The sequence below is a fragment of the Alternaria triticimaculans genome, assembly GCF_023758025.1.
Source record: "Alternaria triticimaculans strain BMP 0046 chromosome Unknown scaffold_12, whole genome shotgun sequence".
In the NCBI taxonomy this organism is placed as follows: Eukaryota; Fungi; Ascomycota; class Dothideomycetes; order Pleosporales; family Pleosporaceae; genus Alternaria; species Alternaria triticimaculans.
This window is the reverse complement of record NW_026055969.1, coordinates 874,685-895,959: the sequence shown is the minus strand read 5'-3', so window position 1 is coordinate 895,959 and position 21,275 is coordinate 874,685. Positions and strand designations below refer to the sequence as shown.

General features: G+C 52.7%; 10 protein-coding genes across 10 annotated transcripts; 5 read left to right on the top strand and 5 right to left on the bottom strand.

Moving 5' to 3' along the window:
• Positions 1-694: 694 nt before the first annotated feature.
• On the bottom strand, positions 695-1,249 carry J4E78_007837 (uncharacterized protein; the record flags this gene model as incomplete). Its single annotated transcript, XM_049368440.1, has 3 exons — positions 695-774; positions 863-1,110; positions 1,173-1,249. The coding sequence occupies 3 exons, from the start codon at positions 1,247-1,249 to the stop codon at positions 695-697; spliced, it is 405 nt and encodes a 134-aa protein (XP_049220094.1).
• Positions 1,250-1,606: 357 nt separating this feature from the next.
• On the top strand, positions 1,607-2,944 carry J4E78_007836 (uncharacterized protein; the record flags this gene model as incomplete). Its single annotated transcript, XM_049368439.1, has 4 exons — positions 1,607-1,855; positions 1,989-2,534; positions 2,588-2,723; positions 2,799-2,944. 4 exons carry the CDS (start codon positions 1,607-1,609, stop codon positions 2,942-2,944), a joined length of 1,077 nt encoding a protein of 358 aa, XP_049220093.1.
• Positions 2,945-4,393: 1,449 nt separating this feature from the next.
• J4E78_007835 (uncharacterized protein) lies at positions 4,394-5,396 on the top strand (the record flags this gene model as incomplete). Its single annotated transcript, XM_049368438.1, has 3 exons — positions 4,394-4,587; positions 4,641-4,700; positions 4,757-5,396. The coding sequence occupies 3 exons, from the start codon at positions 4,394-4,396 to the stop codon at positions 5,394-5,396; spliced, it is 894 nt and encodes a 297-aa protein (XP_049220092.1).
• A 1,058-nt stretch (positions 5,397-6,454) lies between these two features.
• On the bottom strand, positions 6,455-6,930 carry J4E78_007834 (uncharacterized protein; the record flags this gene model as incomplete). Its single annotated transcript, XM_049368437.1, has 2 exons — positions 6,455-6,640; positions 6,694-6,930. The coding sequence occupies 2 exons, from the start codon at positions 6,928-6,930 to the stop codon at positions 6,455-6,457; spliced, it is 423 nt and encodes a 140-aa protein (XP_049220091.1).
• A 1,831-nt stretch (positions 6,931-8,761) lies between these two features.
• J4E78_007833 (uncharacterized protein) lies at positions 8,762-9,474 on the top strand (the record flags this gene model as incomplete). Its single annotated transcript, XM_049368436.1, has 3 exons — positions 8,762-8,965; positions 9,031-9,197; positions 9,249-9,474. 3 exons carry the CDS (start codon positions 8,762-8,764, stop codon positions 9,472-9,474), a joined length of 597 nt encoding a protein of 198 aa, XP_049220090.1.
• Positions 9,475-10,290: 816 nt separating this feature from the next.
• Positions 10,291-11,476, bottom strand: J4E78_007832 (uncharacterized protein; the record flags this gene model as incomplete). The annotated part of the gene is made up of 4 exons (XM_049368435.1): positions 10,291-10,393; positions 10,455-11,108; positions 11,172-11,298; positions 11,347-11,476. 4 exons carry the CDS (start codon positions 11,474-11,476, stop codon positions 10,291-10,293), a joined length of 1,014 nt encoding a protein of 337 aa, XP_049220089.1.
• Positions 11,477-13,196: 1,720 nt separating this feature from the next.
• On the top strand, positions 13,197-13,926 carry J4E78_007831 (uncharacterized protein; the record flags this gene model as incomplete). The annotated part of the gene is made up of 3 exons (XM_049368434.1): positions 13,197-13,556; positions 13,614-13,715; positions 13,771-13,926. The coding sequence occupies 3 exons, from the start codon at positions 13,197-13,199 to the stop codon at positions 13,924-13,926; spliced, it is 618 nt and encodes a 205-aa protein (XP_049220088.1).
• Positions 13,927-14,006: 80 nt separating this feature from the next.
• On the bottom strand, positions 14,007-14,879 carry J4E78_007830 (uncharacterized protein; the record flags this gene model as incomplete). The annotated part of the gene is made up of 1 exon (XM_049368433.1): positions 14,007-14,879. The coding sequence occupies one exon, from the start codon at positions 14,877-14,879 to the stop codon at positions 14,007-14,009; it is 873 nt and encodes a 290-aa protein (XP_049220087.1).
• Positions 14,880-15,562: 683 nt separating this feature from the next.
• Positions 15,563-16,800, bottom strand: J4E78_007829 (uncharacterized protein; the record flags this gene model as incomplete). Its single annotated transcript, XM_049368432.1, has 2 exons — positions 15,563-16,194; positions 16,245-16,800. 2 exons carry the CDS (start codon positions 16,798-16,800, stop codon positions 15,563-15,565), a joined length of 1,188 nt encoding a protein of 395 aa, XP_049220086.1.
• A 318-nt stretch (positions 16,801-17,118) lies between these two features.
• J4E78_007828 (calmodulin) lies at positions 17,119-17,958 on the top strand (the record flags this gene model as incomplete). Its single annotated transcript, XM_049368431.1, has 6 exons — positions 17,119-17,121; positions 17,229-17,285; positions 17,345-17,360; positions 17,488-17,613; positions 17,663-17,875; positions 17,924-17,958. 6 exons carry the CDS (start codon positions 17,119-17,121, stop codon positions 17,956-17,958), a joined length of 450 nt encoding a protein of 149 aa, XP_049220085.1.
• Between the last annotated feature and the right edge of the window lie 3,317 nt (positions 17,959-21,275).

The following is a 21,275-nucleotide window of genomic DNA, read 5'->3' as shown; positions in this document are numbered from 1 at the left end:
CAATCAGGCCTTCTTGCTCTTCTACACGGCTTCAACAATTGCGAACTCGGCAACGAGATTCAGGGACACAGGTCGCTTCGAACGTTGGATAGTATGCTGCTCATGGATTTGAGGGTTTGGAAAAGGACAGGGATAAGGACTTGGAAGGAAACGCGACAGCGATCATGAGTACGGAAGGCATTAGGGGTAAGGGGTGGAGGAAGGCCAGGGATAAACATGGTTGCTCTGCGAGGATTGGATCAAACAGGACGGGTGATGCGCAGGCAGCGAGGACGACGGTCTGACTGGTGGCTAGTGACTGTGCAAGATATAGAGTAACGTCATCTCCTCATGGCCGCAAGTCATGACACAGGTTTGATAGTCTCAAAGAGGTCATCTGTATCCGTTCGTAGACACATAGGATTGGCAGTGGCCGGGGTAAACCATGTGGAAATCGGGTGAGTGGCAAAATAGTTGGGGGATCGTAAAGTCCATGATATGCATTGATGGTTAGCAGACAATTGATCTCAAACGCCATCCGTCTTGTCGTTCCCATCCGCAAGAGTTTTACAGGCGCTCGTAGATATACATGCCGATGCCCGCAGAAGCAACTCCGTATCCACCGTGAGGAAGAACCAGGCGAACCAGTAGTTGTAGAGAAACCGCCACTCGACTCCAGCCATGACCTTCGTAGTCATCATCAGTGTGCACCCGCTTATTTCTTGTCCTTCTTCGCACCGCCCTTGGACTTGGCTGTGCCCCGGAACTCCTTCATCCTGTTCTTGCGCTGCTTGCCTGTTGTCCAGTCAGTATGTGTCATATATCGACATGCAGATCCATCGCCATAATTGCGACACCATGCATAGACGCAGGGAAGACGTACGCTGCTGCCTGCTGGCCTTCTCGACCTTGGTGGCCATGCCGTAGCGTACTAGCCTGTAGCGGGGCTCAAACTTCTTCATGGCCTCGGCGCTGTCATAGATAAGAGCGAAGCCGGTGCTCTTGCCGCCACCAAAGTGTGTCTTGAAACCGAATACGGAGACATCGTCCTTCTTGGCCTTGTACAGCTCACCGAGCTTGCCACGGAGTTCGTCCTTGGAAACGTTTGCGCGGTTGGGGTGAAGGACATCGCTGTAGTATTCCCGTCAGACTCAATCCCCCGCAACTGTGTGCTCGGTGTTTCCTGCACTTACACGACCATCTGACGACGTCCGAGGAGAGGGTTGCGGATGAACTTGCGCGTGCGCAGAGTAACTTGAGAGTCGGCCATGTTGGAAGGATTCGACCTGCAACACGACAATTAGCCGTGAGTCACAAGTACAATAGGGCGGGCTTGGGTCTGCAATGGACGTACTGGACAGAGATCGATCTTGCTGTTGTCGATTACCTGTGGTTAGCTGGCGGCAAGATGGAGATGTCGAATTTGCTGCGTCGTGTCGGCGGTCGGCAGTGCGCCTCGCTTAGTCTGCCAAGGCGCCCCGCTACAGAGTTACGTAAGCAGATGCGTGCTTGGATGTTCTTTCCCCTCGTCAAAATCAGAACATACAACTAGGCTGCACGACTAGGGAGGCTGAGACACATTGAAATATTCTAGCTTACGTGCCGAACAAAAACTATTGTCGCTTCCATGGACGCTCCATCCAACCTACCGCAGCTACTTATCTTGCAACGCCAGTATTTCCAGCTGGTCGAACCACACCAATTAAGATGGCCAGATGATGCGATACTAAAAGCGCCAAACGTACAAGTGTGGCTCTTCCACAATCTGTTCGATGCAGCCAATATCACATCACTACCCCCGGGCCGCTATCGGTTGAGGATTCTCAAACAACTTGTCGCAAAACTCGAGAGGTCGATCACCGACCCGGAGGAGGATGTATGGTCTCCTATCTCCTCACCATGGCTTTGCCTTCGCTGTAGCCAGCCATCTATCAAGTCATAATAATCATCTTGCAATCGCAAAGATTCCATGCAGCACTTGCTGACCTTTCTCTTCGTCCCAATTATAGGAAATCTCAGATGACATTATGGAAGCGATGACTATTCTGCTTGTTGCTGATCTGCCCTCCGAAGCCGATGCAGCTCAGCAAAAAGCATTCGTGACGTACTCTTACCCCCATCATTCAATCGATGATAGCGTAACGCACGAACGTACGGTAACGCTACTTGAAGCGCGATCCGTCATCTCCTCGTCTGGAACGACTGGTCTCAGAACTTGGGAAGCCGCCTTGCTACTCGGGTCGCATCTCGCGTCCGAGGCTGGCCGACCGTTTGTATCCGGGAAGAGATTGTTTGAACTTGGCGCAGGAACTGGAATGCTGTCCATTCTTTGCGCGAAGCACTTGGGGGCGACCGGCGTGGTTGCCACAGATGGCGACGAGGCTGTTGTCGATGCCATCAGAACAAATCTTTTTCTCAACGGACTTGATGTCGATGACACGTCCCGGATTCAAGTGCGGACAGCCGCGCTGAGGTGGGGCCATCCCATTGACGCAGCGACCTTTCCCGAAGACTATGGCATGAGCGTACCAGATGTTGTAGTGGGAGCAGACGTCGTAAGTCATCGTCATTGCAGTCTCGTGGAGAAGTGGATCTGACAACGTCGCAGACATACGACAAGTCCGTCATTCCGCGATTGGTCTCGACTCTGGGAGAATTCTTCTACTTGAACCCAGCGCTCGAAGCTCTGATATCTGCGACGATTCGCAACGAAGAAACGTTCGAGACCTTTCTGAACGCGTGTAGTGGGTCTCTCCACGTCTTGTTTTCCTGGCCATGTTACGACATCGGGCGAGTTGTTGCTGACTTTTGTGGGGTAGGGCGGAACCGTTTCAGCTTCGAGCAGGTTGATTGCCCACCGGTGCCTGAACACCAACAGAAAGGGCCGTTTTATCCAACTTCGACCCCGATCCAACTGTGGCGTGTCACTAGAGGGCGATACATGGACGATGCGTTTTCTGTTTGAGACCAAGGTGTCGAGAGAGAAAACTCTTGACCGACATATGAAGGTACATAGACGCTGATGGTGGCGGATTGCAGCATAAAGAAAGGTGTGTATTTTGAAGCCTAAGAGATTTTCTGGTGATTCACCATGTTCGAGACGGTGAAGGCCCTTCTGAAGACCCGGTTGGCTCTTTTGTTGCGCGGCCGCTAGGATAGAGTTACGCGAGTAGACAATGGACCCGCATCTAGTTATGCACAGTCAAAAGTCACTCAACCGGAGTGCTTCAGAGATGCGAATTATCGGCAAGGAACACACTCTATGTATAGCGGCTCGCAAGCCGACTGGTGAGCTGGATGAAGCCGCGAAAAAAGCTGTTCAAAGCCCGACTAAGGCGTGGTGAGTCGATTGCGAAAGAGGAGCCGCGCCCTGTTACCGAACGGAAGGCTGTGATAGATACGCAATATGGCTTCATTGTGTTGAGAGAGCTCGCACCCGAGTGGGCAGTGGTGTGTAGTGATGGTGCCCGCTGCGAGTCGCACCGAGTTGCACAAGAACGTGGACCTTTGGTGGTCTTCCCGTGTGCATGCTCGGCCCGCAATTCGCTGCAACACGACGGCTGCGACGTTTCCATGCACAGCGCTGCAACGGCGAAAGGATGCACTCTGGCCAGGCTTCCCCGCCGTGGCTACACCGGCAAAGATTGAGTTGTAGCAAGGCACCGTGGTGGATGCGAGTGGGGGGTAGTAGGGAGGAGTCAGCGGGCAGCGGGTGCCGCTATGGCGTGCTAGATGATCTCAATGGCTCCATCGTGATGGCTATCACGAATCATCCCCACACGCGCAACCATATCCCGACCGCATATCTAGGCCGTCGTCGTCAACCATGTTCTAGAACTGCCCTCAGGTACTCGCAGGCGCCGGTCTCGTAATTACTTATTGACCGCAATCCCGCACTCCTCTTGCTATCGATCTCGGATACATAGCTTGTTATCCTGCCGCTGAAAGCCGCCTGCCCCGTGGAAATACTCGGCTTTGCTGTCTCTCACGAACTGCTGCTTATCGCCGCGCACCCCAGCCCAGCCCAACCCGCGCATCGTTCCCGGAACTATACTGCACTCTATCCTTCCTTCCTTCCGACGTCGCACGTCCCGTGTCTGTTGAAGTAAGCTCGTTCTCCTGGCTTCTTGGTGTCGCCTCTCAACCTCGTCGATCGATCAAGGCCCCTTCTTGTACATCGTCACGATCTAGACACGCACTATCGTGTTCCTGGCTAAGACGTTGGCGCAGAACCCAGGCGATAAGGATCCTAAACAAAGCCACGCACGAACCTTCCGTCATATCAGCAGCTGGTACTCGGCGGCCTGTGTCACCGCTTCTTTGCTGCCCTACTTCCAGCCCTGTAACGACATCGTGCACCGTGCACCGTGCGCGATTACCACAGTGAGGCTTTTAAAGTTCTTCTGCATCCATCATGGCCACACATCACGTTCGTCACCCGTCTCATCAATCCAAGAAGTCGCAACCAGCGCACGCACGGCCCTCTAGGCCTCTGTCAAAGCGGACCCAGTCCCACGGCACCAAAGCCGCCTCCAAAGCCGTTCATTACAAAGAGACTGCATCCGACGAGGACGAGGACTCAATGGCCGTGAGTTTTTTGAACTACTGGTATGTTGTCGTCATCCGAGTCCTCGCGACTGCGCACTAATCTTGTGTTGCAGCACCGTCTGCGAGAAGCAAATTATTGTTCCCAGTAACTCTGTGCTCTATTGCTCGGAAAGGTATGGCCCACACCCACTCTATGATGCACAGGCCACCTACTGACATGCACACGTAGCTGCAAGAAAAAGGACACCGAGAAGAGCCTTACCTATTCATACGATCATTACTCACCGCCAACTACGCCATTTGCCAACTTCACGTTCGACGAGTTTGCCTTTCGCGACATTGTACCCCAGCGCTCCCCCACTCAGCCTGAGTCAAAACGCTCGTCATGTGCCTTCTCCGACATCTCGTCAGACGATAACAGCGTGGACCGGTGTCAGCGTTTCGACTCGGAGGCATCAAAATATCTCCGCAAATTCCAATCGCCTGCCTACTTCCCCGATACCGTTCGACCGCGCTACAGCCGTAGCTCTACTTCACAAATCAGCTTTAGCGCCGCCCCCTCGCTGTCACACACCCCAGCCTCGTCAGTGAGCTACTCGCTGCCATACACGCCCGCCACTACGCGACCTCTTCCACCCAGGACTAAGCCGTCGCATAGTGGGTCTTACGGAGCCAAATCAATTGATCTCGTTACCCCAGTGACGGCTCCATCGAGTCCAAAGTCCTATTCGCACAAATCGGCGGCTTCCATATCAAGGACGTCTGCTAGTACAATTGAAGGCGAGATCTTCTACGCCAAGTCACCAGTTCCTGAGCCATCATTCGCTAGTGGCAGTCTTGGTCGATTACTTGCTTCAACACCTCGTTAAACAAGTGCTGTCTCGAGGACGCTTGATCACAAATCGCCCCTCGGGTTTTTTAACACAACCTTTTCTAATAGCAGGCCACGAGCGCTTGGCTATGCGGGCGTAGCCTCGATACTCTTGGGACATGTACATTTCGTTTCCACAACAAAAGTCTTTTGGTCATCGCGTAGATGGCCCTCCTTTGCGAATAGCGATATACCAACAAGCCTTTAGATCTCATGGAGAAATTAGGATGCATGTAAGTAGATAGAAACAATGAATAGATGTCAGTGCCAATGTCACGCACATTCAATCTATGCAACCGTCTCCGCAATGTAGGCTAGCATTGCACGCCACCATCACTGCAGCCTTTCATTAAGAAGGCTATAGATCCGAGAAGAAGAAATTGGGATAACAAAGCCGGCGAATCTGATAACTCCCCTCTACCAGTGTCCACCGAAAGCGTAATAACGACCAGCCTTCCATAGCCTTCTCAACAACCTCAAACATTTGTTGCATCTCCTTATCCGAACTTTCCACACCCCTGCAATCTCCTCGTCATCTCATACTTTCCATATACGCAACGGTCTTGTAATTTGTCGATCACGACTAGGTATACACGCAACATAGAAGAGGAGAGCGTATAGAAAGGTTAGTCATCAGCGAAGGTGTAGAATCTACTGAACACTGACTATTCACAAGAGCTATGCCGAAAAGAGTAAACTTGGGCTTATCCTACCCCGCAGCTGCATGGCTGCGACTCGCACAGTGAAGGGGAGGGGGGAGGATGATCAAGAAGCTCACAAAAAGTGTGAAGACTTTGTAGACTCTGGCGTCATTAAGGCCGGCAATGGTAGACATTTACATCAACAGATAAATAACGCCTCTCTTTATGGCAAGCAGACCTGCATCCTATATGGACTATGAATTAAGTAAGGAATGTATGTACAAACGCCACCGCATGCAAATAAGGAACGCTATGCTATGCAATACCTCATCCGGAATCCTGTAAATACACATTATCGGATGTTTCTCGTGATCCTCCCTCTCCAATCATCATCGTTTGTAGCAGAGCGCAGTGCTTATAACCCGCAGTTACTAGTAGCGACCTGAGCGTACTGGGCATCGATACGTCCCAGAGCCGCAGCCTGGCCGTTTGTAAGCTCGTCCATGGCTGCCTTGGCGAGGTTGAAGCCTTGAGCAGCATGGTCGACGGCGAGAACGTAGATGGTCTTTCCGTTGTAGGTAACGCCGTAGCATGTACCACACTAGTATGTATTGTTAGACAATGAAGATGAGGAAATGTAGTAAGTGTACGTACCTGTGGGCTGTTCCATCCAGCAACACCCATATATCCACCGATTTTAGGGAAACCAGCAACGTTGGCTTGAGTTTGCCAGTTGTACTTTGTGATGAGGCCGTTGGAGCCGTCCGAGCAGGCGAGCGAGGTCAAGGCGCGGCTGCCGTCATCGTAGCCAGTATCGTAGCTGACAGTGATGGCCGAAGCCAGACTGGCAAAACCAAGGATTGCCGCTGAGGTGATGCTGGAGAACTGCATGATTTGTTGGTAGATGGGTAGAGGCTTAGAGAATGGAGGTTTGGAAGTCGGAGGGCTGGTTACTGATGATACGTGTCTTGCAGTTGCGAGTACATTGCCATTTATACCATCCGCCATCTCGAAGCCTCCACTCTACGATCCGAGGCTTCCACCTCGTCTTTCGTCACAATGGCAATCTATACAGGGTGCCCAAGCGCGAACGCGAGCGACATCCCGGAATGACTTACCATTTCGACAGCACTAGCTTCAGCGGTCAAAGCAGATGACCATGAAATAGCGGCGTTTGGTGTAGGTTAGCACAGATAAGCTTATAGCGCCAAAAGACACGAGAATTAATGCGGAGAGTTGCGATATTTTTGGCACGCTAGCAGCGGGAGAGGCTTTCACTAGCTATAAACGGTCCAGTAGACGAGGAAAAGGCCCGGAGATACGGATGGTTGCATTCAATGTGCCATAATAAGTAGCCACGGACAGCGATCAATAAAACGATGCTGCACCCCACCGGCACGCGTGCACGATAAATCTCACGAGATTTAGGTATGATGTCGTGACCGGACGGGGTCTGAAGGCGACGCACGTATAGTCTCGGAAGTGGCGGCAGCCAAAGCCACGTCGACGAACACGGAATCTGACTACCACCGTCAGAGCGTCACACACGATGCAGTAATTGTTGTTGCTCAGGGGAGGACGTCGTCGAGTTAGCTGTCCGTTAGGGTAGCGCTCACACCAGCAACGATTACCTTGGTCAGCAGATGAACCTTGGAAGCGTCGATTCACCGCCCATGCAGACCCCCATTTCGGCATTCACGACACGAGATACAACCGTAGCGTTTTCCGATTGAAGTTCGACCAGAATGTTCTCCCTGGGAGCTGCGATCTCGTGAGAGCGGAGCCTTGACCTTGGAACACAGCCGCGGAACAAAGCGTCGGTTCATTCGGTATACCAGGCCCGTGGACGCTTTGACTTCCGAAGGCACGAAGCAACCACGTGCAGATAGAGCCTTGGAACGGTCGCCACGCTTTGCGCAACGGAGGAAGGTGCCGAGGAAACTCGGTGGTATGTCATGAGATCTGGCCGTTCGGAAAATGTGTGGCAGCGCCGAGTGCAGCACTGGAAGCTGTTGACGTTGTTGCTTGTTGCGCTAGTCTTTCGGGTGACGGAGAATTTCTCAAAGCGGAGCCAACGGCTTGTTAGCTACCTACGCTCCAGATATCGCGATGGTAGGTGTCCACTGTCACGGCAGTCGCTATGGATCCACGCATGTCACGGGTGAGATGACAGGGCGGAAATAGCGCACGACTTCCGTGCACGCTCTCCAAAACATCTCGCGTTCCATCAACGACCAACAGCGAGTTTCATCCCTTGGCCAGAAACGCATTTGCCATGGGAATAAGGGTCTGGTCTTAGCTCCTGGACAGCCACAGGATCGGCCTCAGGCTCGAAACAGCCATACCCGAGCGGCAAGTGGCTCAATACAGGCGCCCATGGCAAACATAGCCAGTAGCAGACCTCTGCATTGTGACACGTTGACCGCCCTGTTTCCCCAGATCTCGCTTCAAGCGTTCAGGCGTCAAGAAAGCGTGCCTTCGCGACGCCTGAAGTCTCGAAGGTGTTATGGCATGGCATGCGTATACCGATTGATCCGCTCAACAGGCGGCAACTGTTTCTCTATATACTATATAATGGACGCAAATGTGCTCATTTGGCTCGGCAGGCAGGTCCACGTTCTTCTCTTCCCACTACCAATTACACACCAAGACAACCTTCGTTTCTACCCGCATTTTCTTAATTCCCAAACGAGCTAGTCTCTTTACCAACAAACAAACCATAATGCATTTCTCAACCATCTTCGCTGCTTCGGCCATGGCCAGCGCTACCTTCGCAATGGATCACAAGGTCATTGTCGGTAACAAGGCTGGCGATCTTGTCTTCAAGCCAGACAGCCTCAAGGCCGCTGAGGGCGACACTGTCACCTTCTCGTTCTGGCCCAAGAACCACTCCGTCGCTCAGGCTACCTTCGCCAACCCTTGCCAGGTAAGATCCTCCATATACGAACTGCGTGTGGGACATACACTGACTTCGTACGTCCAAATTTAAAGCCTATGGACGGTGGCTTCTTCTCCGGTTTTGTTCCGACATCTGATATGGAGAGCGTCGCCAGCACAACCTTCACCTATGAGGTCAAGAATGCTTCAGCTCCCGTCTGGTTTTACTGCTCTCAGGGCATGCATTGCCAGAATGGCATGGTCGGTGTTATCAACCCCCCGTAAGTTTTCCGCTTATCTTGTAGTCGCTTGCTTTCACTGACATTGTCTAGGGCGTCTGGTCCCAACACTCTTGATGCATTCAAGAACGCTTCTGAGAAGGCCACCGAAAACGTATCGCCTACATCAACCGCCGGCACTGGTGGTAAGCTCAACGAAAACGGTACTTCAACATCCGAGTCACCTTCACCTTCTTCAGCAACAGGTGCTGCGTCCCATCTCGCTGGCAGCGCTGTGTTCGCGGGTATGACGGGTCTGTTCACCTTCTTCATGCTCTAAGCGATCGAGCTTGTAGTGCGAAGCAACTGTTATACCCCAGCAAAGATGGAACGAAGCTCTGGCAGACAATGTGCATTAGTATGGTGGAACACCATCAAGAGAAAGTGGCAAAGTATAGGTATTCTTGGTGTTAATTGTATATGAGTATTGAATGAACTAGTCAAAACTCCAACTATGTACGATCGTGTAGTGAGCACTGCTAATTGGGTAACGTACAGAGCTGCATACACGTTGGTCATAGCAGCATGAATGCTAAACGATGGCGGAGTCTAGGTGGCCTGTTAAGAGTCAGCGAAAGCTGTCGAAAACAAGCAGAAGTGTAATGTGAGGTTGAAATGCAAATCAGACATCCAAGGAAGGTATTCGCGCTCATTGACCATCTAAAGTAGGTTCGATTGATGGCTAGCGTGGAAACTGCGAATGTGGAATGCTTTTCATCATGGTGCAGGGATGGGAAGTTGGGAGAGCAGTAGTACTTACAAGAGCAAGTGCTCAAAGCAGAGAAACTGGTGTCAATGAGCATGCGACACAGGGGCGAGCGCTGGATACGCTTGCAGCTGCAGAAGAAGAAGAACAAGAAGCACGTGAACTGAAGCAGAGTGCAGGAAGCTAAAAACTTTTAAGTGGACCCGACCGGGGTTATGTTTCGCCGGGGCCGCAGAAACTTGTTGATGTTCAGCGCATGCATGTGCTTGTAATGCCGGACGTGGCTTCTAGAGGAACTGCCTGGACACAATCACTCAGAGCTATGCCCCGCGTCAGTTTCGACATGTTGTTATCACATGTTCGTTGTGTGGGCTAGTGTTCCGATAGGGCTCACAACTCAATCACAACCTTGCGAAAGCTGACACCCTCCTTCTGCTTCTTGTAGCCCTCCGCCACAGCGTCGAGTCCCTTTCCAACTACCAGTGGTTCTGGGCTAAAGGTACGTGCACGAAGTCAGTGTATGCCTCACACGCACTTGGTACATAGATACTTACACAGCTTTTAGTGTACCCCTTTCCAGCGCCTCTGGCACCCACCGAGCCCAGACAACGTCACCGACGTACTTGTCCGCCAGCGCTACACTTGGACCGAAGACGCTTGTGCCCTCGATACCTTTTGGAAGGCCCTCTGCATCAGGCAGCACAGAGCCATAACGTCCACCGAGCTTCTCGTATACTGGTGCCCAGGCAGCCGCAGCATCCGGTGTACCAATGGCGTCACAAACACCCGCGAATTCCGTGCCTTCGAGAGCAGCGATGATGTCGTGGGCGACCTTGGGGTCCTTGTAGTCAAAGGCTGCTGTTGCGCCCAGGCCTTTGAGCTTCTCTAGGTTGTGCTTGCTCGCTACGCTGACGACCTTTACACCGGCACCCGCGGCTAGCTGAATTGCAGTCGCTCCAACGCTGCTCGAGCCGCCCCATACCAACACTGATTTGCCCGTAGAAGAGGGGTTGGAGGATGGCAAGGGTAACGCGAGGGTCTCCTTCTTGAAGAGGCATGCGGCGGCAGTGGAGACGGCAAGAGGTAGCACCGAGGCCTCGGCGAACGTCATGTGCGATGGAATCTTCGATACGACGAGCGCGTTGCAAGCAGTGTAGAGCTGAAATCCACCGTGCGCGGGGTCGTTAGTCACGAGTGAGAACGCGTGTCTGTACCATGCTGTTAGTTCACAGCCCCGCGGAAGCTCTCAAGGTTGAAGGCGGAAGACGAACCCTAGCACCCGGTCGCCCTTGGTAACGTGTGTAACGCCCTCGCCAACTTCGTGCACCTCACCAGCGACGTCAGTACCACAGACGTTGGGATACTTTTGCAGGAAGATGCCGTAGTCCTGGATTTTCCCTGCTCTAATTAGCAAACTCATTCCTACTAGAAAATGCAGATACTCACAATCTACGGGGTTAACGGCAACGGCGTGGTTCTTAATAACAACCTCGCCCTTGCCTGCCTTTGGCATGGGAGCTTCCTTGACCTGGAGCTGGCCCTTTGCTTCTGGGATCCATGCTGCTTTGTTTGACATGATGGTGGTAATTCTTGAAAGATATCGTTTCTTGGGAGCAGAGTACAGACACAGATGTGAGGCAAAAACGATGGTTTGTACCTAACTAACGAAAGAAGAGACAGCACCGGTGTACGACGGCGCAACACGCTCGCCGATGCCGTCTACCCACCTTCGATTACTGAGCCTCGGTAGATCTCCAGTTCATGCACACAGATCGAACCCCACATTACGCTTTGTTTTCGAACGTGACTACAGATCTGTTTAGCATGTTAACTGGTGAGCTGGTTATGCGGTGACGTTATCTGAGCAATGATGATGTATAGCGCTATGTCATCGTTGGTGGATTTAAACGGAGTTTGGTCGGCTTGTTCCATGCGCACGGTTCGAGCCGGGGAGTGCCACGAGTGAACACCTACAGAAACGAGAAGAAAAAGAAACAGTAGAGTAATATGAGATTACGTTGCGGGTTGAAAAGAGTTTCGGTTTCGGAGTACTATTTGGATTCTACGCAATCGCGTTCTTGCTCTGACACGTGGCTATTTAGTTACTGCTTGGAAGCCTAAATTGCATGTGATTTGGGTTCTTGAACAGACTTGATGTCTTCTACTTTATTCATACATTTCAGGTCTTCCCCTTGCGATCTATATACAAACTATTGTTGAACCCTGGCTACTTACGCCAAGATTCGAGTCAAGAAGGTATACATGCAACAGGTTGTGCTTGCAAGTAGCTCTCTGCATAGTTCGCTCTATCTGTTAACTCTTCTTTTGGTTTTATTGGACAAGACAAGCTTTTAGCCTGAAGTGTATTCTCTCACATTGCGATTTTTTTGCGGGGCATGCGGGCGTGTGTAGATACAGACTCAATTACACATCAACAGCCTGTTGTCACCCCATACACAATATTGTCTATCACAGCCTGTAATTCATAATGGCCCATTGCTTTAGAGATTGCAATAGATTCAGGGACTGCATGAGGCTACTCTGGATGCGATCATGAACTCGTTAATGTCTGGTATTTGCTTAACCTATCAAGCGTAAAAGGCGAGAGGTGATAGGTATTCCAATTCATCTCGGCTCCTTATTCCAAAACTGTTGGCTTATGTTGTCCTGCCTCATTTACGATCTCTTCAGATTTCATGTGCCTCCTGTTCGGCCGAGCGTTGTCATAGGTGTGCAGCGTGTACGCCACCAAAATTTCTCAAGAAGCAGCCTGTCCAGGGCTCCGTGGGCTGCTGCCACAACTCGGCCACTCGTGCGCGGCTTAATATTGGGAGGTATGAAGCTCCAGGTCCTCTCCTACCAGGGAATCGAGAAGTTAAGTAAGTGACAAAACCGCGGCAAAGGCCTCGTAAAGGCTGAGAGAGCGATAAGCGTGCTGCCGAGTCATTTGTGACGCGTATCAAGCCACCGTCTGATTCAAGCGCCAATGCCCCGACAAGCGCAGTAGGTAGCAACACCAACCAATGTGGAGTGGCATTGCAACGGCGCAGCCGAAGCAGATGGCCATGCCGCACTCCGATTGACTTTTGTTGGTTTTCCACCACTACAACCACCCTGCTACGAAACCGTCCGTGACCGCCTCGCCGAAACGCCCGCGTACTGCGATGCTTACTTGGCCTCGCTGATCTGCATCTCGCAATCGGTCCTGCGACCTGATCCCCACCATCCTCATCAACTACCTAGACAGCGACTCTCCGCCGGCTTTCCTCGCGTTCCAAGATACCTTCTTCGCCACGATGAAGCTACCTCCCATCGCGGTAGCCTGTCTTTCCGCTCTCGCCATAGACTCATGCAGCAACGTCATCGCGCAACGCTTGAAAGCATGGAACGAATCTAAGCCCTTCGTCTTCGACCGCGTCCTCTTTACCCAGTTCGCCATCATGGTCGTACTCACCGCGCCCATCAACTACCACTGGCAGAATTGGCTCGAGCGCGCGTTTCCGGGCTGGAAGACCGTCAAGCAAACAAGGGCTGTAGGCGAAGGTGAAGAGGAGAAGGGCATAATGCTGAGAGGTGATGGAGAAGGAAAGGGCATTGTGGAAGAAGAGGTTAGAGTGAGGAACTGGTGGAATATTTTCAAGAAGTGGTTTACGGACGTGAGTGGCCTATGCTCCAATTGTGGTGACGGATTAAAGCTTACTCGCGAGATACAGTGCATAACCATGGGCGCGCTACTGAACCAGTCAATGTTCCTGATTCTGATTGGTCTCATGAAGGGCAAGACAGTTGCGATGATTGGGCAGGACTTCAGAAACGTAAGTAGGCCCTCTGCCGAAGGGCTGCTGTGTGCAGTGCTAATACTTAAAACAGGAGCTCTTCGGTCTCATCTTCGATTCATACAAGGTCTGGCCGATTGCCAACTTCTTTAGCACCACCTTCATCCCTGTCGAGCGTCGTATTGTCTTCCTCAGCTTCTGCGGTTTACTGTGGAACATATATCTGAGTCTGGTGGCAGCTCGATTGTAGACGTACCAAGACGCAACATACCAGATTCCGCTTAGAATAAACACAAGGAGGATGAGGACTGCGTTACGCTGGTATCTAGATCAAGTAGACATGTTACCACTCCTCGGCCCCTTCTTCCAAGCTTCCATAACCGCTGCCCAATATTTGTTCTCGTCCTCCCTGATATGACCACAGTGCGGACTTTTCTCAAACTGCACCTTTGTCACATCCCATCCCTTTGCCTTGGCAAGATCAGCGTGCTCATTTGCCTCCTCAAACCGAACCATCGTATCCGAATGACTATACAAATACAGACGCGGTACATTGGTATCAAACACCGATTCATCGTTCAGTTCTCGGCAGAGAACTACCATCATATTCTCCCTTCCCGTAGTCTTGTCTGCAATAAATGTGAGGACAAGGAGAAGATGAACCAGCGCCCCACCAAACCAAACCCAAAACGTGTTTCTGGGAAGGGACGCGGAAATGGCTGCATGGCTCTGCATCCACGGGCCTTTGGTCGGACTGGAATCGAGAATCTGTGCTTGCATTGGTAGCACTGTTCCATACTTCTTCTTCCATGCTTTTGCAAATTCATTGACTTGATTCCCGCCGCCGTTTGAGAAACTATGGACAAGGATGCGTCCTCCTGAAGCGGTATGTTCGGCTACAAGATCTGTTGTTGGCTCGAGCAAAGTGGCGTAGGACGAGGTACGGCGGAACATGTCTGGGGTGAAGCATCGTACCAGCAGGATGCGGGATGTTGGGAAAAGCTTCTGGTAGGCAAGTGTGTATTTGGCGATGTGCTTTGCGGCCGCAGCGTTCCAAGTGAAGAGTAGGATGAGCGGAGTTTGCTCTGCGAGTTGGGATAGGTATGATGATGATGTCCAGAGATATGTGTTGTGACCTATCTTTTGAAAATCGGATAGCGGTGTTACCATGTCTGCAACGGGTGGAGAGGTTGATGGCTCCATTGCTGCGTGTGAACAAGGAAGCTGGTATGATGAGGTATATAGACGCCTAGGCAGAGATGTATACTACATTGCGTCTTGTTAGCTAATTGTCAACGACGCGACGACCTTCTCTAGAGCAGGTCTTCGAAACACAGCCTCGAAAGAACACGCTTCCTCGTAATTCACGTACGATTTGCTAGTAATGATACGGCCATAGAGCGAGCAGGTTGCTTCATCAGCTGAGCCAGAGAACACAGAGACGTCAATTGGTAATGATATAAAAGTCCTTCCCAGGAATGCACGTTTAATAGCACGAGTTGAATTCACGACCTTGGCGTAGAAGAGCAACCGAGCCGAGGTACCACCATTATTGGCTATTTACGTCCACTCTCGCAACACGCACCGAGTTGAATCTACGCGACTTACACTTTTGAGTTCTGAGACTATGGGGCCTTGCATTGTGCAGTCTGACATGGTGGTGCCTAAACCGCAGTCTGGTTCTGACCCAACGCCCATGCAGCTGTGGGGCTCACCGTTGCACCCGCCTGCGCCACCCCGATAGCGATGCTTACGCCGCCCTCGCCCACCGCTGCACTCTATCCTGCAGCAAATCTGATGCCTGATTACTTGGAAGTAGAGGTAGCTGTTGAGCGTGTAGTCTGATGTGAAGTGAGAAGATGATTGGAAATAGTATATGGGAGAGCTCAGCTTGACATGTATTTATCTAGTGGGTCGCTTCTCGTCCCCTGCCACAAGCGCCGCCTCCTGCGATGCCATATGCGACTTGTGCGCGTGCTTGTTGATTGTCGTCTGTATCCCATTGCCATGGCCATGGCGGGCGGAACGTCAGGTACTTGTGGAGCGGCGGGCGTATTATTTGCTCCTTTCCTGCCCAATTTGAGCGACAGTAGTATGAAAACAGCTGCGATCAAGATGGCTAGCAGTAGCATAATCTTCCTCTTGATGGTGCGCTTCTGGTATCCAGAGGCGACGTTGAGCTCCTTGTCGGCTTCTTTGACGTCTCGCGACATGTTCTCTACATTGTAATCTATGCGATCGAGCATGCTGCCCTGATCGATGACCATGGTCTGCAGCTCTTGGAAGATGTTTGCTAGCTCGATGATGCCTTGGGCGATGTCTTCGATTTCGCGCTCGCGCTGAGCAATGATTGCTTGATTGGGGTCGTGGCGCATGCGCTGTTGCTTTGTCTGGAGGAGAGTGGACTGGGAGAAGGAGCGATCGGCGTCCGACTCTTGCAAGGCAGGGTCGTTGTAGGGGTTTTGGACGGGTGTTGCAACGCGGAAGGGCGAGGTGAAGCCGCCAAGGTCGCGTAGTTCTCGACAGACTGTTAGCATAGCCAGGGCTGCGAGGCGGGGGTTGTCTCACTCTTGAGGTAGGCAGCCTGCTTCTTGCGGAACATGGCACTGACATGGCCGACGCGGGTTGCCAGTGCGATTTTGAGGTTCTGGGCCATGACGTCTTCGCCCTGGGCGATGCTGCCCTGCTGTTTTGCGTCGCGGACCATGGCGTCGATGCGCTTGAGGGCTTGCTGGCACTTTTGGAAGAGGCGCGTGATGGCCTGGGTGAGATGCTCAATGTCGCGCTCCTCGCGCCTCTTGACGTCTTCGTCGTCGAAGCCAGGCAGCACGTGCTTCTGGTGCAGCTGGTCGAGCTTGCGTGTCTGCGTGGCGATGTCGGCGAGGTGCTGGGTGATTTCGTCCTGCACGTCGAGCCAGCGCGGAGGCAGCAGGTCCATCTCAATCACGGCGTCGCCGTCGTCGTGGTAGGCGCCGCTGGACATGAGGCCCTGGCGCTCCTCGGACACGCGCGTGCTGTCGCCCAGGCCATTGGAGCGCGGGCGGGCATGGCGCGTCTTCTGCTGGGGGTGGTGGGCGTAGGACTGGCGGTAGGATATGAAGAGGTTGGTTCGGTCCCGCCACATGCTGGGCTGGCGAGGGTCAGCCTGAGAGGACGGCCAGACTGTGAGTGACGGCCGCTTCGCAGGCGTGTCGGCGGCTGAGGTGCGGTGCGCCGGCGAGGGAGCCGCCTTCCCGCTCTGGGCGACGCTAGGCCAGCTCCCCAACAGACGGCCGTCTGACAGCCTGCTCCACTCCAGCCCATCTTGCCCAGCCGCAAACACTACGGGACCCTCCTTCACACCACACCTGCGCCTCTGCTCTATCCACCGCCCCAGCCCATCGTCGCCCAGCAGCCCAGCACCCTTCACCCTCGCACCCACCACCCACCACCCAGAGACAACATGGTGTGTAGCCCCGCCCGCCCGCGCGCCCTCGCACATACCCCGCCCTGCAAAACACGACGACCGCACGCCCGCCCCCAGCCCGGCGCATTGCTAACACTGCCCTCTAGGCCGATTCTCTCACCGAGGAGCAGGTCTCCGAGTTCAAGGAGGCCTTCTCTCTGTTTGTAAGTGGCCGCCCAGCCCTGCCTGCCACCCAACACCAGCTAACCACCTTGCGATGCAGGACAAGGACGGCGATGGTCAGTACTCTCCGTCGCCTGCACCACCCACACCTTGCCCCCCTGGGAGCGCCCTCGTTCCTGCCCACGCAACCGCACTCCGCACTAGACACCCGAGTTTGACCCCGCTGACGATGATGCCTCACAGGCCAAATCACCACCAAGGAGCTGGGCACCGTCATGCGCTCGCTCGGCCAAAATCCCAGCGAGTCTGAGCTCCAGGACATGATCAACGAGGTGGATGCCGACAACAACGGCACCATTGACTTCCCAGGCACCTCTCCCTCCCACTTCTGCCACACCCCCGCTCTAACCTCGTGCAGAATTCCTGACCATGATGGCCCGCAAGATGAAGGACACCGACTCCGAGGAGGAGATCCGGGAGGCCTTCAAGGTCTTCGACCGCGACAACAACGGCTTCATCTCCGCCGCCGAGCTGCGCCACGTCATGACTTCTATCGGCGAGAAATTGACCGATGACGAGGTTGACGAGATGATCCGGGAGGCCGACCAGGACGGCGACGGCCGAATTGACTGTACGTCCTGTTTGCTGCCATCACACGTGTCGCTCTAACACAATCCAGACAACGAGTTCGTCCAGCTCATGATGCAGAAGTAAGCCTCTGAAGTTGCGAGGTGGAATGACTACATGTATTGCGACGGTAGCACGGCTGAGAGTTGATGTCGACGAGTGACGGCACAGTTTGACCTACTTGGCGTGTCGTGTCTTTGTACCCCGGATCCGGTTGCTTGTAACCCGAGTCGCCCGGCTTGTTTGTCAGCGTCTGCAGGGAATTGTCTCCTATACCTATCCTCAATTCACATTCTCACGTATTTACCCCAACTTTCACTTTGGTGCAGAGCCTCTCCTGAATGGTCTTGAGCCACACTCAAGCCTTCGGGTTTTTGCAAGACACGCAGGGCCATGAGGCGGTGCATACCCGGACAAGCTTTGACCGCCTAGCCTGCGGGTCCTTTGCTGATCAGTCTCCATGGACACGAATGCGCGTCTTCAAGGGTAAACCTTCTTCCTCTGCCCAACTGCGCTGCGGATTGCGATCTTCGGCTGCTTCATTGCGATTGCCCTACGCCCCTCCCCCATGATGATCAACGCATCTGCGTCCACCACAGTGAGACAATATGGCAACCTCGCACAAGACACATAGACTTCCAAAAGGTGTGTGGTCGTGCAATTGCTTTCTGTTTGTTATGACCGACTCGCATACTCTTCTATTCGTAGTCTTGTACCCGTATTGCATTGCGAGCAGGAATATACGCAGTCCTCCTCGAGCCGAACGGGTCAAGAGGCCGTACTGCCGCCCCGTCTCTATGTCATCACTAGAAACTATAGGCGAGATCGACACGAAAAGGGAATAAGGATCTTCGGTACAGCAAGTCATGGAGAGACGTTTATGGCAAATGCCATCTCCCGTTCGATTATCCACCCACTGACGGGAATCCCCAGCATGGCGACTGCCATCTCATGTCCGAGTCGTCGTCATCGTAAACCACGACGGTTGCGGCCCCATCTGGCTTGGCAAGTAGAGGCGGAGGGAGCCGCAACGTTGCGCAACGGCTTTCTAGGCTTTCGAATAAGACATTTGCCCGGTACCGCCTAAGACGTTGAAGTTGCTAGGGTCTACTGACCCTCTCGACCGTTCTTGGGCGCGAGGTTGGCGTGTCGATGTGACTACGGAGGTGAAGAGTTTGCGTAGGTTGCTGAGTCATAACAGGCTGGGGCCAAGTGCGAACCCCTGAGTGTCTGGGAAGAAGTAGTGGTACAAGTGTACCTTGGAATTTCCTTGGTCCTCTTCTTGTACGGGTTGCAATGTTGTGTAGGAAGCGTGGAACTGTTCGGATCTTGATGAGTACGAGTTGAAGAAGTGATTCAAGACATTGCGAAATGATAGATGTACTAGAGAAGCAATATTGAGCAAGTAAAACCTACAGTTCTCTTGGGAAGACTCATAAATAGTACACATGTTCACGTATTCGGATTTGGAAAAGCTGATCGTGTACATTGTTCAACAATGGCCTAGAAGTATCAGTGCGCATCCCGTATGATTATTAGGCCTTTATCAAAGCCTACACCTAGGTAGCTGTCGCGAATCGTACGTACCACGCTGTCGATACTCTAGCTACATGTCATGTGACAGGAAGTTGATGGATTGAGTCGTAGAGAACATGATGTTTGTCCGAGACGTGCGACCTTTAATATTTAAATGCAGTCAGAAATGCGGTATAAACTCTTGGCTTGATTCACGAGTGTAGGAACAGTAGATCTCGCTGTTGCCGCGAGTGTCCCCAGGCATCGTGATACCATAGGTTAGCGATGTAGGGGCCACCGTCCGTTCTGATCGAGCCGCCTGTTCCCTCCATCTTCTCTTCCGTTCGAGAGGGTTTACTTAGGAATAACGTCATGCATGGGGTAATAACTCACCAGCTTATATAATCTTCAGCCTAGCTCTAGACCCAGCATCGCGCTCGCCAATCTACCGCTCGTTTTATGTGTACATGAGTATTGTGTAGACCCTGCATGCGACCGGGAAATCGTCCGCGTTTGTTCGAAGTGATACCAGTAGCAGCCCATGGGGTGCTCCGAGTTCACTCGATGCGACGATTCAGATCGACAGGCTAGCATCCGAGTGGTTCGGCTTCCTACTGCGCTGAAGACCTAGGCCGTTTCACTCGCTGGTCCGATCGGAAGGAAAATCTAATATATCGCGACGATGATGCTATTTCCAGTACGCACCGAACTGGTGCTTTAGAGTATGCTCCATGGGTCGGCTATCTATATAGCGCAAACGCATCCGACCGTCGATCTTGGGTATGCACGCGTCTATTACTGCGACCATGTCGATTTGTACGGAAGTTAAACTGTGAAAGACTCATAGAAGCCATATTCAAACGCCTGCATTTTATGCTCAATGCGACACCCATAACGATTGGCTCCGACGATCGCCCAGTTCACAGTTTATCTGGATGCACTGGCCGTGAGTGTGCATATATCTGCAGCTTCCGATCCTTGCTTGACCGCATCAACGCGCACCGATATTCTGTAGATGGGTAGGGGTTGAACACGGTAGAGAAGTACCGGGGCTAGCAAGCACTTTGTTAGCATGCAACGCCGTCAAGGGACGGCATAAATGCCTCAAGCCCAGGTGCGCTTCTGTTCCCGTGTTCACACCCGTGAGTTACAAAGAAACAGCGAGACCGATATTCAGCAAAGACGCTGGTCTGCTCGTCGCTTTCTTGATGCATGCACTGTGTAGTTTGCTGGTGGAATGTCTTCTCGCCTAGCGCTGACGTCATCACCTTGGCAGCTGAGGGTATTGCTCCCATCGTCACTCATCGGATGAGCTGGTATTACGCCATAGGCTTCGTGCCTAGGTAGGTCCAAGGGCATCAAGTGTGATACTATGATGTATGCCGCATATGTCCTGTGAATAATGTATTTATGTAGCAGTAGGCTGAAACCTTTTTGATGGCGCGCACACGGCGTGCCTGCCAATCGCAGAGCTCGGACGTCGTTCCAGTGCTGATCATCCGGATCTGATCTGATGCAAATCAATCGTACTGTGTATTGTCAGCTCCTGTTGACGTAGAGCTGAAACACCAAAACAGGGACCCGTAGACCGTATCAGCGTACGTCACCTGATGCGTAGTGTGCAGTTAGGGTCGTTGGGCATAAGTGTGATGGTGTTGCTTCTAACCTTGACAGGGACGGGCGAACGAGGCGGAGCAGGTTCCGCGAGCACATGCCGAGCTAGATGTTCCGCCCATTGCCATGGACGATCGTCAAGTACGTGTACCCAATAGCTACCTAATGGTGCAGGGGAACCAACATGGGGCACTAGCTGAAATCTACGCGCTCCGCACTGAGGTGGTCGGCATCATTAGCTTACTTGTTGTTCCAGGCTGCACGGATACATGACC